General features: G+C 29.1%; 3 protein-coding genes across 3 annotated transcripts; 2 read left to right on the plus strand and 1 right to left on the minus strand.

Annotated features, from left to right (window-relative positions):
- Positions 1-1,101: 1,101 nt before the first annotated feature.
- Positions 1,102-4,116, plus strand: LOC129618658 (coiled-coil-helix-coiled-coil-helix domain-containing protein 10, mitochondrial). The gene is made up of 3 exons (XM_055533547.1): positions 1,102-1,291; positions 3,163-3,328; positions 3,396-4,116. Exons 1-3 carry the CDS (start codon positions 1,245-1,247, stop codon positions 3,645-3,647), a joined length of 465 nt encoding a protein of 154 aa, XP_055389522.1. The 5' UTR covers positions 1,102-1,244; the 3' UTR covers positions 3,648-4,116.
- A 2,557-nt stretch (positions 4,117-6,673) lies between these two features.
- Positions 6,674-8,892, plus strand: LOC129618863 (nucleolar GTP-binding protein 2). Its single transcript, XM_055533886.1, has 3 exons — positions 6,674-7,026; positions 7,089-8,031; positions 8,083-8,892. Exons 1-3 carry the CDS (start codon positions 6,814-6,816, stop codon positions 8,862-8,864), a joined length of 1,938 nt encoding a protein of 645 aa, XP_055389861.1. The 5' UTR covers positions 6,674-6,813; the 3' UTR covers positions 8,865-8,892.
- A 189-nt stretch (positions 8,893-9,081) lies between these two features.
- Positions 9,082-14,525, minus strand: LOC129618641 (uncharacterized). The gene is made up of 4 exons (XM_055533506.1): positions 14,359-14,525; positions 12,656-14,231; positions 10,816-12,604; positions 9,082-10,687 (listed from the first exon to the last, which is right to left on the minus strand). Exons 1-4 carry the CDS (start codon positions 14,406-14,408, stop codon positions 9,201-9,203), a joined length of 4,902 nt encoding a protein of 1,633 aa, XP_055389481.1. The 5' UTR covers positions 14,409-14,525; the 3' UTR covers positions 9,082-9,200.
- Positions 14,526-15,957: the final 1,432 nt, after the last annotated feature.

The raw sequence follows: 15,957 nt of genomic DNA on the forward strand, positions 1-15,957 counted from the left end.
TACAAAAACATACTCGTTTTGTTCTTAGCCTCCAATTTTGACGTGTTTAAAAATTATTATAATTCAATTTTAAAGAGAACTTTTTCTTTCTGTTTTCTCTTTCAAACAAAATATAAAATAATGTTTCGTCAGTATATAAAATTATGTGTGTAAAAAACTGTATAAAAAATCAGTGCCCAAGTTTTAAAAAAGTGCGTTTTATGGCACTTCTACCAAAAAATAAATAAAAAAATATATTTTGTTAAAAACTTGTGCTAACTTGCTCTGCCAACTTTTCGTAGAATATATACATTTCTATGTATGCATTATAAAAGCAGTGTCGATTTTCGCACTGCGTTCTTTATTTTTGCTGCATACTGAAAACGTATTAAGAACATTTCTGAATATGATATAAAGTCAAGAGCTTTTCGTATGCTTTTTGGAGTGGAGATACAGTGTACGTTTTGAGTTTAACTGCATTTTTAAAGTCTCGGTTCACTATGTTCTTCCAGACCTAACTCAGTTTAAAAAATTTAATATTATTGCATTCCTAAATAGATGGCAGACAAATACTACTTTCCTATAAAGATTAGTATTGGCGGCATTTATACATGTCATTCAAAGAATAAAAATGATCTCTTCAAACATTTAAGTTATGACAAGTGTTTTTATATAAGTCTTCTTTGAATACAATTTTATAGCATTTGCGGGAAATAAAAAAAATTCAAATCCCTTAGAAATTAAATGTGAATGTTTAAGTCCGATAACTTTGAGAAGCAGCTCATCTTTTGTTATCAAAAAAAAAAATACAAAACTCTACTAAAAGAGAATGGCTGAAAAACTTTTTGCTACTTAAACGTTCAATTTACTTCTCAAAGAAATTTTGTATTTTTTTTTTTGTTTTCAATAATGAAATTATTTTTTAAGTTAAGAAATTTCAAGTTAATATTGACATTTTCAATATAATTTTCATTTACATTTCAAGCCCTCTGTTTAGTGACATTTTGTTCTTTCCATAAAATTCCCACGAAAAAATAAATTTTTCATCTTTTGACAACCCTAGTTATCGAAAATTCTAGCAAAGAAAAATCAGAATTTGACGTTTGATGAAAAAAATACGAGCTAAAGAGCTTATAATATTTTGTCAGTTATAAAAGAAAATTCAGTAGAAAATTAAGTGCGATAAAAGTGAAAGAAAAATATATTTTGTTTATTTAAACGCTAATTTACATAAATTAAACAAAGGAAAAAAAATATAAAGAAAAATGGTACGACGAGGACGTTCTGCAAGTCCACCACCAGCCCAGAGGAGGTAAAATTGATTCCATATTGTTTTTTTTTTTTTTTTTGGAAAAGTTTTAACCTTAAAAACTAATATCCATAAATGTTACGTAATTAATATATAAAACTCATGTAATGTATCACATTTTGAGCTAATTTTCAAGCTTAAGATTCATTTCAACGAGATATAATTGATTTGCAGAATTTAAGTGCTAATTTTAAATAACATCTAATAAGATAATGACGATAGAAGATGACGAAACCCGATAACCTTTGCCCTTCATTTTAATGCTGCTTCACAATTTCATAATAAGTTGCAAATATTGGACTGCGTAAAATTTCTATAAATAGTGGCGTAAATTTTGTAATATAAAAACAATAAAATTAATTTTCATATAAAATCTAATAATGTTCAGAAAATTCAAGAAAATATTTCAAATGTTTCATGAAAACATGCGTTATTACAAAAACACATGTACGTATGTATATATGTATGTATGTGCATAATAGTAAGTAAATTAAACGTAATATTGATTATTTGATATCCCCAATACACATATATGTATCTAGGAACTGGGAAATTCACATTAATATATACAAAATATGTGGGGACAAATTTTAAATTCATACGACCATAAGGAAGGTTTAGTGCGATATGCATTTTATGTCTTCAATTTTCACAGACACAAAATTACACAGAATAATTTTTTTTGTAAGTCCAACCTATCTAAGTGCAAAATATTATATGGTTTGTAAATAAATATCAACATTAGTTGTAACTTATTCCGATTTAATACCATTTGTTATACGTAAAGAAATGGCTGTTTAGTTTTGCACTAACAAATACAAACCTACTCACTCAATCAGCTTTTGAATTTCGTTTTGAACGAAGAAATTAGCATGAATTTTCAAATAAACAGCAATACACTAATGGAATAAAGTCAAAGATACATAAATTCCCAACCTGTATGTTCATTGTGTACATAAGCATGATACGAGTAAGTAGATACTTACACTAAAAATTTTACAGCTATTTACCAGGTAGATTACCGTATTTTGAAATTAGTTAAATTCGAAGTTTTTTTATTGAATAGGTCTCCAAAAATATCTAGAATATGAAAACATATTCATGGTAAAAAATAAGTAGGTAGGTACCTATAACGAATTTAATCATTAAAAGAAAAGAAAGCGAATTATATAGGTACCAAAGTAAAAATAAATAGGCATTTACGATTCGATTCTTATTTGCGAATTGCATTTTTTAGGAATAAGTAAATAAAGTGACTCACAATCGGCAAATAAATCGCTCAAATTTATTTTTAACTTGTTTATTTTAAATATTGTTATTCGTTGTTTATGAAATAGATTTACCATATTATTATTATGTATACATATATAAATTTCTATCAATACTTTTCATTTTAAATGCATATGTACAAATCTATGAAACAGAATAAGCTTAAAAGAAAATTTCTTTGATTTTTATTTATCAAAAAATTTCCAGTTCCAAAATATTATAAATGAAAAGCATCTTCATACAATGAAAGGCTTGAAATATTCTAGTGTTTTTTTCTTTGCATTTTAATTCTCTTCTTTCTATTGCATTTTGCACATTTTAAGTGCTTCGAGTTATATTATAAATAACCTTTTTGACAACTAATTAAATATTACTCATTTGATTTATTTTGATCTGCATATTATAGATCAAATTTCCTATCTTCGTTTATCTTACTATTTGCCTTTTCTATTAATATATTTTTTGCTAAATTGAAACTAATCGTGATACATTTGGCACTGACCCGTGCCTAGTCTGTGCATGTTTTCAAAATCAAATACGTATATTTCAAAAACTATCACAACTTAAATGTTTTAATTTAAATTTGTTTATTTCGTTAATTTTAGAATGGCTCCATCCGCTCCACAAAAGGCTGCTCCAGTTGCTGCTGCTTCTAATGTTCCAGCACACGCACCACCATCTGCTCCTGCTCCTATGATGGCTCCACAGCAGCCATCCTTATTCAAACAGATGGCGGCTACGGCGGGTGGTGTAGCTGTTGGTTCTGCAGTTGTGCGTATTTATTTTAAGTCATGTTAAAAAAATTTTTAATTATATTGTCATGCTATATTATTTTTAGGGTCATACAATTGGAGCCGGTATTACCGGTTTATTTAGTGGTGGCGGATCTAGTGAAGCTCAACACGCAGCACCAGCACCAGCTCCTGCTCCTCAACAAAATTACAATCAACCGCTGTCGGAGCAAAAAGGACCTTGCGCATGGGAAATTCAACAATTCTTACAATGTGCTCAGGGGCAATCAGATTTAACATTGTGTGATGGATTTAATGAAGCTTTAAGACAATGCAAAGTTCAGCATAACATGCATTAGAATATAAATTAGCTATTATCGAGACTGTTAATGTAAAAATTTAAAATAGTGAAAATGAGAGCGGTTGTCACCTAGCATTGTAATTTATTAACATTTATTTTTTTTGTTTAAAATTCGATATTTTTGAAGTAATCCGATTAAAATCTTTTAGAATCCAAAAACTTGTAATTTCCTCTATTTGAAAAAAGTAAACTTTTGTAGTAAAATTAAGTAGTGAAATATCTGTCTTTTTTTTTTTTTTTTTTTTTTTTGCAATTTTAGTTAAAAATTAAAAATTATAAGCATATTACAAAATCATGTATTTTTATTTCAGCTTTTATCAAAAATTTTTGAAATTTATTGAAGCGTTCAAATGTTGGAAGAACACATATATTTAGAGATTTTTACTAGTGCGCGTTCTAAAGTTGCATCTAAAGTAGTAATATAAAATTACTTATTAAGTAAAATAAAGTATTAATTTAGAATGCTACACAGGTGTTTTTTTTATTGTGTAGACACTAGAGGTTTGCAACCCAAATTGAAGCTCTTTTGGAAAAAGTAAAGCGTAAATTTGTTTTATTTAAAAAAGTTACTTTTACAAAATTACTGCAGAATAATTTAAACTTAAATAAAAGTCAACTTGCATAAATTTTTAGTATGCGCACAGTCTGTCTAAACAAATTTATGGGTTAAAAAAATTTGCAAAACGACGTAAGAATATATTGTTCAATTTCTTCATATTCTGAACCTTACGTAAACAATTGAAATTTTACGCACATGAAAATACAATTGATACCAATTTTGAAATTAAATAAAATTTTACATTTAGAAATTTTAAAGCATTCTTAATAGAAAATATACTATAAGTTTGATAAACCAAAATTAATGTAAAACAAGCAATCCAAGATAGGTACCTATCTACATACCTACCATGGAATTGTATGATCTAGTAGCTCATGTGATAAAGTTAAAAAATACAATTTTAACTAATTAATTAAAAGATAATAAAGCAATGGTAAAAATAAATGTTTTTAAATGTTTTATTTTTATAAAAAAAATTAATCTTAAACTATTCTTAAAATATAAAATGTGATTATATCCTCATAAATTTATGATGACTTCTATAGTTACATAATAAGAGCAGATATTTAGTTACAATTATATTAGCTATAGCTAGGCTATTATAAATTTATAATTTAATCACATCTTTAGTCCATATTTTACACAAAATTGAAAAAAAAAACATTATTCTGACAAAAATAAAAATGTGAATAAAAATTTGCTAGAAAAAAATATTTGTGATTCAATTAGCTTGATTTATAATTCTTTTATAAACTCTGTTTAAAATAAATTTTTTGTTTTAATTAATTTGAAATATTTTAATTTCTTAATTTTAAATCTAATATTGACGATAACGTGTTTTTTGGAAATGCAATATTAGTATTACATACATACATGACATATTTGAGTTGGAATGCATAAGGTTTTTCTTTATTACAATTGTACAAATTCCTAAATATTATTGTTTAAATTTATTTTGTGCTACAAAATCATTTAGACTTCTTATTGGTTTTTTTCACCTTGGATTTTCCATCAACTTTGATTTTTTGATGCCTTTCTAATAGTATTTTATACAACTTATAGCCGAAAACTCCTGATAATCCAATAAATATTATTGCAGCAGGAATAAAAACAATATTGGGAAATCCATGTTGATACGGACCGCTACTTAATTCAACCATATTTAATTTTTTTTTAACGATTAAAGTTTAAAACTGAGCAAAATTTTTAAATAAACATTTAAATCAATGTATACGTTGCCTCCACGTTGGCAGTGTTTTATCAACAAAAATGAACCCCACTTTATCTCTTCATTTACAAAATAGCACTTCAATATATTTGGTCAGTTGTTTTGACTTTAAGTTTTAATCTACACTATCAACTTAATAAGAGCTTAGAGATTATTTATGTTAATGTATAATTCACCTGAATAATTTTACAAAAAAAAATTCGATAAGTTTTTTTGGAATTGTCTACGAAATCATACATAGCTATATATTTATAATTTATACTGCTGAGCTTTTTTCTTTACAGATCAAGCAAATTATATTATGTGCAGTCCTACCAATAACAAGTTTAACGGCTGAATTCGGATTGTTTCAACATAAATGAACATGCACTAACCAATAATTTTATGTCAAAATATTTTTAAATTAGAATAGAGCACTGTACAAATAACACAGAATATAATATGGTGTTACTCCCGAACACCCGAAGCAGGGTGATATGTCCAGCCGAACAAAAAACATGAAACACTTTGCTATTTGGGTTCTCCTCGAGATTAAGTTTGAACCGAGAATGTGATAAGCAGAGCATATTAATTTTAGAGTTAAAAAATTTTGCTATGGACTAAAGATGTGAATTTTACGTAAATTAGAGGAATATAGCATTTTTCATGCTAACTACCTGGTGATCCATAATTGCCTTTTTTCGAATAATAAATTTTAGAATTACAGCTAACTTGTTATAGAAATGTTTATTTTTGTTCATTTTTCATATTTTTTCGTATCTTCATATTTTTAAAGGTTGTTTTTGATTATGTGTATTAGGCATATGGAAAATTGATAGAAAAAAATCTAATACTGTCCATACATATTCAACTTGGTTCCAATATTACGTGATATATCTAATACCGTCACAAAATATCTTTAATACACAAGGTGTATAAAAGTGTATCAAAAATATAAGTGTGACAAAATATTTGACTACGAATATGTAAAATCAATTGTTCCGTATTTTACATATAGTAAGCATTTGAAGACAGACGTCAAAAAAAGGCAGCGGAAATTTCGCTTCGTTCTTGGCAGTCACGTGTATAATATATTAATGTGTATTTTATTTGAATTTTGAAATTTCGTCGTGGAATATTGTTCGTGGTGTGTTTTCAACTTGACATTTCAAAAAATCAAAGCATTTCTGTCAGCCGTGGTTTGCTACTAATAATAAGGCAAATAAAATTGACATAACAATTCACTTAAATGTCAAAAGGAAAAAGTAAATCAAAGAAAACGTGTTAAGTTGGGTATAATAAGAGTTTATAAATAATTATTTATAAACTAATAATTTGTAAACAAAATATATAATACTATAATTAAATAGCTTAAAGAAATTAAAATATATATAAGAAATGCCGAAAGTTCGAAGCACTCCAGGGAAACCTCGTAAAGAAGGGTTTTCGTCAGGATCACATCATTCAATGAATCCGGACCGACCGAAAAGCTCTTTAAAGGGTGTAGCTCATCCAAGGAGCCAAGCTACAATAAAGCGATTGCAGATGTACAGAAACTTCAAAGCCAAAAGAGATAAGAGAGGAAAGATTATTTGTCCAGCTCCATTTCAGGTAAATTTTCAAGTTTCTGGAATATGTACATATATATTTTTCAAAAATTAAGCCCTTTCTAGGGGCGATTAAAACCTGGAACTGTTGCTCGAGTTGAACCTACTCCTAAATGGTTTAGTAATTCAAGAGTTATTTCGCAAAATGCTCTACAAAAGTTTCAAGAAGAAATTGGAAAAGCTATTAAAGATCCCTATCAAGTAATTATGAAACCAACAAATCTGCCAATCACTCTTCTACAAGAATCTGCTAAATACAAAAGGGTACATTTGTTAGATACCGAGAGTTATGAGAATGTTTTTGGACCAAAAAAACAACGTAAACGCGTTAATTTAAAAGTTCGGGATTTAGATGACTTAAGAAAACATGCCGAAGAGGCTGCTGAGAAATATGATATTTCTAAAGATACTGATATTGTACAAAATGATGATGGTGTTAGGAATGCACCGCGAGATTGGGTATTTGGTGCTGGGCAAAGTAAACGTATCTGGAACGAGCTACATAAAGTTGTTGATTCATCTGACGTATTACTTCAAGTACTAGATGCTAGAGATCCAATGGGAACAAGATCTTCCTACATTGAAAATTTTCTTAAAAAAGAAAAACCTCATAAACACTTGTTTTTTATCTTAAATAAGGTTGATTTAGTGCCTACATGGGTAACACAAAGATGGGTTGCAATTCTAAGTGCAGAGTACCCAACCATAGCATTTCACGCCTCACTTACGCATCCATTTGGCAAAGGTGCTTTGATTAATTTATTAAGGCAAATTGGCAAACTACACATGGATAAAAAACAAATAAGTGTAGGTTTTATCGGTTACCCCAACACTGGAAAATCTTCAATAATAAATGCATTGCGGAGTAAGAAGGTCTGCAATGTTGCCCCAATCGCTGGTGAAACAAAAGTATGGCAATATATTACTTTAATGAAAAGAATATTTCTGATTGATTGTCCAGGTGTTGTGTACCCTTCGGCTGAAACTGATGTTGAAAAGGTTTTGAAAGGTGATTTTTAAAAAAAAAACATTATAAAACATTATTAAAAAAATATTTTAGGTGTCGTGCGAGTTGAACTAGTGTCAGATCCTGAGGATTATGTAGAAACAGTCTTACAGAGGGTTAGAAATGAATACATTCAAAAAACTTATAAAATTGATCATTGGTCTTCTCATATCGATTTTCTTGAGCAATTAGCTAAAAAAACTGGAAAACTTTTAAAGGGAGGTGACCCAGATATAACGGCATCAGCAAAAATGGTTTTAAATGACTGGCAAAGAGGGAAATTGCCATTTTATGTGGCGCCTGAAGGTTTTGAAAAACCAATATCAAAAACGAATACTGTTCACAATGCTGAAAAAGAAATAGCATCAAATAATACAGAAATTCCAAAAGAAGTTGAAACTGTTCAAAGAGCTAAGGAATTAAAACAATTGCAAGATTTTACAAAAATTAAAGTAACGTTAGATTTTGAACCGAATGATATAAAAGAATTAGAAAAAATTGATTTGGAGATAACTGAAAAAAGAAAAGAGAAGAGAAAAAAAGTTCCAAATTTAGACGAAGAAAATTCTTCAGACGGGGTTAGTGATTTTTATTCGGAAGATGAATATGATGAAGAAAATGATAGGGTCTTACACAAAAAATCAAAATTAAGTAAGGAAAAAACGGCAAGCGGAGATTTTATTGTAGAAGATTTAAAAAATCAGAAGAAAAAATTAACTTCCAAAGAGAAAAGAGCTATTGAAAGAAGTCAAAAGAGAAAAAAAATTGGAAGTTGCTTTTATGAAGTAACAAATGTTAAAAATCGGAATAGAAATAAAAAAGTTAAAGATATTTAATGTTTTATACAAATAAAATATTTTGGTAGAAAAACGAGCTTTTAATTCAAATAATATTCGATCACATTTGAAAATATGAAAAGAATATATGCACATATGTATGTACATACCTACATAATTAAAATCATTATTAATTGATGAAAATTTTCTTCAAATCATTGTTAATTGATTTCATCAAATCATTATTAATTAATGATCAAGATTTATTTAACAAAATCACCAAGAAATATGTTTAAACTAATTACATTTTTAATTTTGATAAACTTTTATTTGTTACTTCAAAGAAAATATTAAGATGCAAAGAGTTGGAAATTATTCAAATACTAAACTATTTTTTCAACTAAACTTTCTCTTAGAATCCATAGCTGTTTCGAATTTTTTGATTACTGATAACGCTTTATCAATAGTTGTCTGCACTTCATCAATTTCCAAATTTTTGTGTGATTCAAATTTTTTACTGAAATCTTCAATTTTTAAAGTTCTATCTTTTAAATTTGGAAATGATTTTAATTTTTCTGATTCGATCTTATGTAAAGAAAAATCTAAGTCCTTAGAAATTTCTCTGGTAGAATTCAAATAACTCTGATATTTATGAATATTTTGTGTAGCTTTTTCAATGAGCTGATACCCTCTGTCTAATATATCATCTATGTTTTCATTTTTGCTATGTGTTTCTCTGAACGAAAGTAATTTCTCATTTAGTTCCTCATGCTTTGGCCAATCGTCATTTCCTAAATCCACTTTTAATTGTTTTAAATGTAAATCTGTAAGCCACCATGGTAATTTAGTAAAATTGTGATATTTATCCTTTCTATATATAACCTCGATTGGGACTAAATTTTGCAACGTTTTCCACACTTGTGATAGTAATTTTAAGGCGATTGGTCTAATAACTTCCAACCATGATAATTGTTTGTAACGTTGTTCTAATTCTATGTTTATTACTTCAGGATTATTAAGCTCTTCAAGTAGAGCTTTAATGGAACTATACCCGGCCATTTCGATCGACGGTTTTGAAATTGCAAGACATTCTTTCGCATAATTCAAAATTTTAATTTCCAGTTCTTTAATATCAGTTGGCCATGTTTCTTTAATCTCTTTTAATTTAAGTTTTTGTAGAAAAGTTATAAATTTTATATTTCTCTTATCTTCCCGCCAATTGTTTGGAAAATACTCAACTTCTTTTGGAATATCTGCAACAATATTTGGAACAAACTCAACTAGCTCTCGCGGTAGTTCTGCATAAGCACTCAAGTCTTCTTTAAACAAGTTTATTAATTTATCTATAGCTGTGTTATATAACCTAATTACATTTTCAGGTTTATTGCAATATAATTGAAATGTAGGATTAATCAACCAAGAATCATAAAAACGTTTCCAAATCTCATCGCCAATTGTTGCTTGCAAGAAAGATGTAAATTTTTGCATTTCCAAATCATTTTGATGATTCATATTTTTCGCTAAGTATTTTATACCTTCTGTTAAAGCATTGATAATATTGTAATCATCAAATTTAAAAGTTTTAAAATTTGAAATTTTTTCAAGTTTCTGTAGTTCATCTAAAGCTAAAATATCTTCTATTTCATAATCGGTGCAATTTTTTAAATTTTTGTACACTAGGAGTGATATTGGTACGCTTGCATTAATTTTCGCATTCTTGAATAAGTTAAACAGTCTTTTCCGTGAGCACGATAAATTTTCCAATGTCAGAAAAAATATTAGACCATTTAAATGGTCACATTTTGTTATTGTCTTAAATTCTGGTTGTCCGTAAATGATTTGAACACACATTGCGATGTTCCCATGGGCTTCACATAAAAATCCTGAAAATACATAAATTAAAAATTAAATATAATATTTGCTTGTAACTTTAACTAGATACAGGGTTTAAAGTTTGCAATATTTTAAAATATTTGAATTTGAGATTACAACAGTAATACGGCATGTATACCTTTTTTGGGATCTGGTGGCTTTGATCTTTCAATTGATTTGTTTAGAAAGGAAGTAACGTGTGAACTAAAACCTTTGATTTCATCAGTATCATTCGGTATAGATATCACTATTTTGAAATATTTTCTAGATTTCACTCTACCGTAAATTTTGTCTACTGGACTACCTTTTTCTAATTCCTTTGTAAAAGTAGAAATCACGTTTATTTTTCTTACTCCGTCACCATACGAGAGATCAAATACTTTTGAAATTCCAAGTCGATATCGGTATATCATTTCGAGATTTAATTTTTGAGTGGGATGCGCCAGTTTATTCGCAACTGTTTCCATGTTTTCTGGCATTGCCCAATTTTGTGCTTTTTGAATCAAATTTCTTCTTTCAATGGATTTAACGGTGGAATTACGCCATTTTACAAAATATTTTCGAAGCAGCATTTGGTTTTTAGAAAAGTGTTTCAATTCAAATGAAACTTCTTCTTCTAGATATTCATTTATAATTTCATTACAAATATCTTCTAGAATTTTTGTAGCAGTTAGCTCAACAACTTTGTTCTTATTTAAATCCAATAAAACATTTTCGATAATAGACCGAACAAAACTTTCTAGAACTTCTCCCAATATATGGTAAAGAATATTTTCCGAGTGTTTTTCAATCATTGCTTGCTTTTGAGCTAAAATTCGTTTTTCCTCCTCTTTTTTAAGCTTCTGTTCTTCTAATATAATATTTCTTTTACTATCGTCTTCTTTAGTTACAATTTCTTTAATATCGTTTCTTTCTTCTTGTTCAACCCTTTTGAACAATTTTTCTGGTTGGAATACTGGACTCAAAGGAGGTTCCTCTTCTAAAAAAACTGTCTGAACTTGGCACACATATTCGTCATTTTCAGACTTACGCTTTCGATTTCTCTTATTTATAGCGGCCATATTATCTTGTTTGTATTCTTGGTTTTGAAAAATATTGTTATTTGCAGTTAAGTTACAATTTTCATTGTAATCAGCCATATTGGAAAATTTATTAAATGTTTCATTATTTAACTTAAACGGTTTTGCAGTATCGAATACAGCTGAAAACATTTTAGGATGGGAGTTCATTTGATTTTTACTTTGTCCGGTTTGAAAATTATTAATCAAGCTTCCATCGTTTTCAGTTTTTTCAAATAAAGCAGAGAGTGGATGACTTTGTTTTTCATGGGTAGAAGCTTTTAGGGTAGTTTTGCTTCCAAAAATCGATGGCAGAGTTTCCTTACTCTTTGGAAGTATTGGTGAATCAATCATTTTCTCAGGTGACTTAAACATTTTAGTTTCATTCGATTTTAATGTTGAGGTATTGAAAATGAAAGTCGATGAAGTGTTATCAACGAATTCTGTAGAATTTTGGGCGCCAAATATTGGTGCAGCAGATGAAACAGGTGACAGTTTATTACTTTCGAAAATAGATGATTTTGTTGATTGAGAAATTTTATTATCATCTTCTGGAAATATTTTTTGACTCTTTTTTTGTGTTAATCCGAACATCGATTTAATTTGTTGATTTTGGTGCTGTTTGGGAGAAATCGGTGGAGAATTTATAGGTACTTTAAAGACAATATCGCAAGCGGAAGATGTGTTTTTTGAATCCCCCAAATGTTTTTTATTGCTGCTTTGATCACCAGCTGTCCATGCATTTTGTTTTAAATAACCGTATTCATCGAAGCTATTATGTGGCTCATGATTTTCAAAAATTAATGTTGAACCTAATGGTTTACCGCATATTGATTCCCCAACTGAAATGGAGCGTTTTGATTCGACTATCTACAAATTAATTAAGTTAATTATTTTTATCCAAAATAATTTGAGACGTACCTCTAAACATCTATCTAATTGAGGTGGCATATCGGGAATATAGTTCCAACTCTTTGTCAAAGTTACTTTTTCATAATCGCATTCTATTTTATAATGATCAAAAAATATAAGTGCATCATCTACAGACTCGAACGCTAAGATATCAGTCAAATAATTCAAAGGAATTTGTATAATATTTTGTCGGGTGCTTGTGTAGGCCTTTATAATTGTTCTAATAGCAGAACTTCGTACTTGATTAAAATAACGCAATAGTAAACATGAGTTCATATAAGATGTGTTTCTTATCATCTTAAAAAATTTGACAAAATTATTGTTTTCGACGGCCAAGTAGAAATTAATGGCTTCTCTTATTTGTCTAGATTTTCGTATTTGCTCTGGTAATTGTTTAACTTCCCAAAGGAAGTTGGCATCATTTAAATTTAAAAGGACGATATAAGATCTGAATTCTGGTTCGTTTGGGCATGTAATATTTTTAATTCTTAGATCATGGTACATGTACTTCAAGCTTTGCAAGCATTTTGTGAGGTTTTCTGTATTAATTTTCTGATCGAAAACTGAAGGATCTTCTGCTATCAATCGTGCAGCGCAATGAATATGAAATCGTGCACATTGTTCAATAAGTTCAACAACATCCAAACTACATAATTCCTGCTGGGTTATATCTTTTCTTATACTTCGGGTGCGATCCCATACAAAATGAAACCATTCACCAACACCAATGTTATCGTCGTCACACAAATCCATTATGCGATGTAATAAATACGTCATAGTCATTTTTAGTGTTGGTTCTGGACGTAGTTCATGTGCTAAGGGAGATTCTTGATCAGCGCTACTACGGGCATATTCTTTTATTGCAATTTTATGATTCATCGAACCATCTTTTTCTATTTCGAAACTTGATATTTGGTCTCTTGTTTCTCGTAAATACCTCTCTTTCTCTGGGCACATATCTGGACAAATACCTTTCATACTTGAGACGTTCTTCAGATCAATCGTTTTAGACATTGTCAGTCTAATATACTTATCTCGAGCTTCTAGCACGTTGTACTTTTCTGTGGAATTCAAAGCTTGTTTTTGCATTATGTTTTCCAATTCATTTTTTAAAGGTACATTTTGCAAATTTGATTCTGCAGTACGTATTTCATTATTAAAAGAATTCGTAGTAGTCTGCGTTGAGTTCACACTTGATTTGTTTTTCAAAATAGGTTTTGGCAAACGCAAAATTGATTGTTGAGTTTTCCCTGTATACATAGATTGGGAGCCAAAACCAACATTCCGATACTGCTTTTGCGAAACACTCCCCATAGCATCAAGCTCTGACTGAATGTCTGGATCAACCCATTCTTCTGTATTGCGAACTTGCGGAATGCCATTTTCAGTGTATTTAATGCTAAATTCGTATCCATTAAATAAGCCGCCATTCATTAGAGCAGCTTTCGCATCTTCTTCTTGTTCGAAATCCACTGTACATTGCAAACGTCTGGGTCTTAAAATAAATTTACTAATTTTTCCATATTTGCTAAAATGATTTTTTGCTACAATCTTGTCCAAAAAAAGCTCGGGGATGTTTTCACAACTAAAATAAAAAAGTTATTTGTGTAAAGATTTCAACTGAATAAAATTTAGATATTTATGCATGCCGATACATCGTATGTATTATGCATACATATAATATGTATGTTTATTGCAGAAAACACACCGACCTTATTGATTTATAATTGATATTATTATCAGATTCTCTATTAGACGACATTTCACAGCATAAAGTAACACATAATTTGTATTGTAATACTTATTTCTTTTTTTTAAATTTCCAAGTAGTCAATAAAATATTAAATACGATTCGTTCCTATTTGTTTTCGCTTCACAATTTTTTTGACATTATTTAGGCAATATAAACACAATACACATTCAGTTTTAAGGTTAGATTTGCTAGTGACAATTAAATGAACGACCTTAATCAAACAAATACAAAGTCTGTTCATTTTTCATATTAAAAAAACTAAAACTCTTGGATTGTGTGTTGATTTGCTTTTTGAAGTAATTTTTGTTTTCATTCAATTAAAATAAGGTACATGCATATATATATACTGCTTTTTAATCAAAAATACTATTTTATTTTGTTTACATTATGTATGTGTGTAACATTCTAAAACTTTGGCAAAATTATTTTGCATTCCCAATAAAATATACAAAACAAATTAATGTCCTTTGCAATACTTTTACTTTAAAGAAAAAAGTTCAATTTTATAACGAATTACATATGTAAAAAAAAATAGAAAGGAATGAGAAATTTTTTTATCCATAAACAAGTTAAAATAACCGCGCAATCAACAAATTTTTTGAGAGTTTTCTTAGTTGGCTGAAGCAACCGACTATTTAAGTTTAAAAACATAATCAAACAGAAAACGAAAATTGCGAACAATTTCCGTTGTTAACACAGAACAAGAGCTGAATAAAACAAAATAATTTTTGCCAAATTTTTACAGTATTTTGTTCTGTGTTGTCAATCAGGTGTTTAGTATTTTTTTATGATGTCAAACATACATGAAAACAGATGGTGTACATAAAAACAAGATTTTAGGCTATTTTATTGCCGTCAGTGAAATTAGCAGCGGTAATTTCACTTTATTCTGTGACCACTTTCATTTATATTTCTTTTTAAGTATATATTACGCGTATTTTATATGTATTCGCCGCGAAAAATCGCTCTTCTTCTGTTTGTGTTTATGCAATACCTGAAAAGTATTAAGTCAGCCGCAAATTGCCTATTATTGACGGTTTCAACTTGTGTTTATTTAAGAGATTGATAACCTTATATCGTCGAACTGAAAGCGATTTAACATATCTACATATTGACGATTTATTTAACGTGGAAATGATTTAACGCATCTACTTTATGTCAAAATATTTGTTGTAAATTGTTTTTGAGTTGATACGAAATATTTCAAGAAAAAGCGCCAAAAAAAAAAAAGTATCTGCTCTCAAACAAAAATTTTTGGTGAATTAAAGATTAGTGTGCTGTAATTTAAGTGTCACTTAAAAATACTAAATAACATTGTCATTGTTGGAATTTTATAAATTGTAGATTGTAGATTTGTGCAACGGGGGCAACAATGCACCGCGACCACGTATAAGGATCTATTGTGCGCCCCCACCCGAGTGTGGGGCATGCCCTACAACACACGCTCGAGACCTACCCTCCTGATGAACTCAAGCAACTTGTGAGGACCAGAAGACCGTAACTCCGCCACCGTTAGAGCAAAGCCTCCCAGCATCTCCTCCCTCCTACGAGCAATTTT

The sequence above is a fragment of the Condylostylus longicornis genome, unplaced genomic scaffold, assembly GCF_029603195.1.
Source record: "Condylostylus longicornis isolate FDR11 unplaced genomic scaffold, ASM2960319v2 ptg000010l, whole genome shotgun sequence".
In the NCBI taxonomy this organism is placed as follows: Eukaryota; Metazoa; Arthropoda; class Insecta; order Diptera; family Dolichopodidae; genus Condylostylus; species Condylostylus longicornis.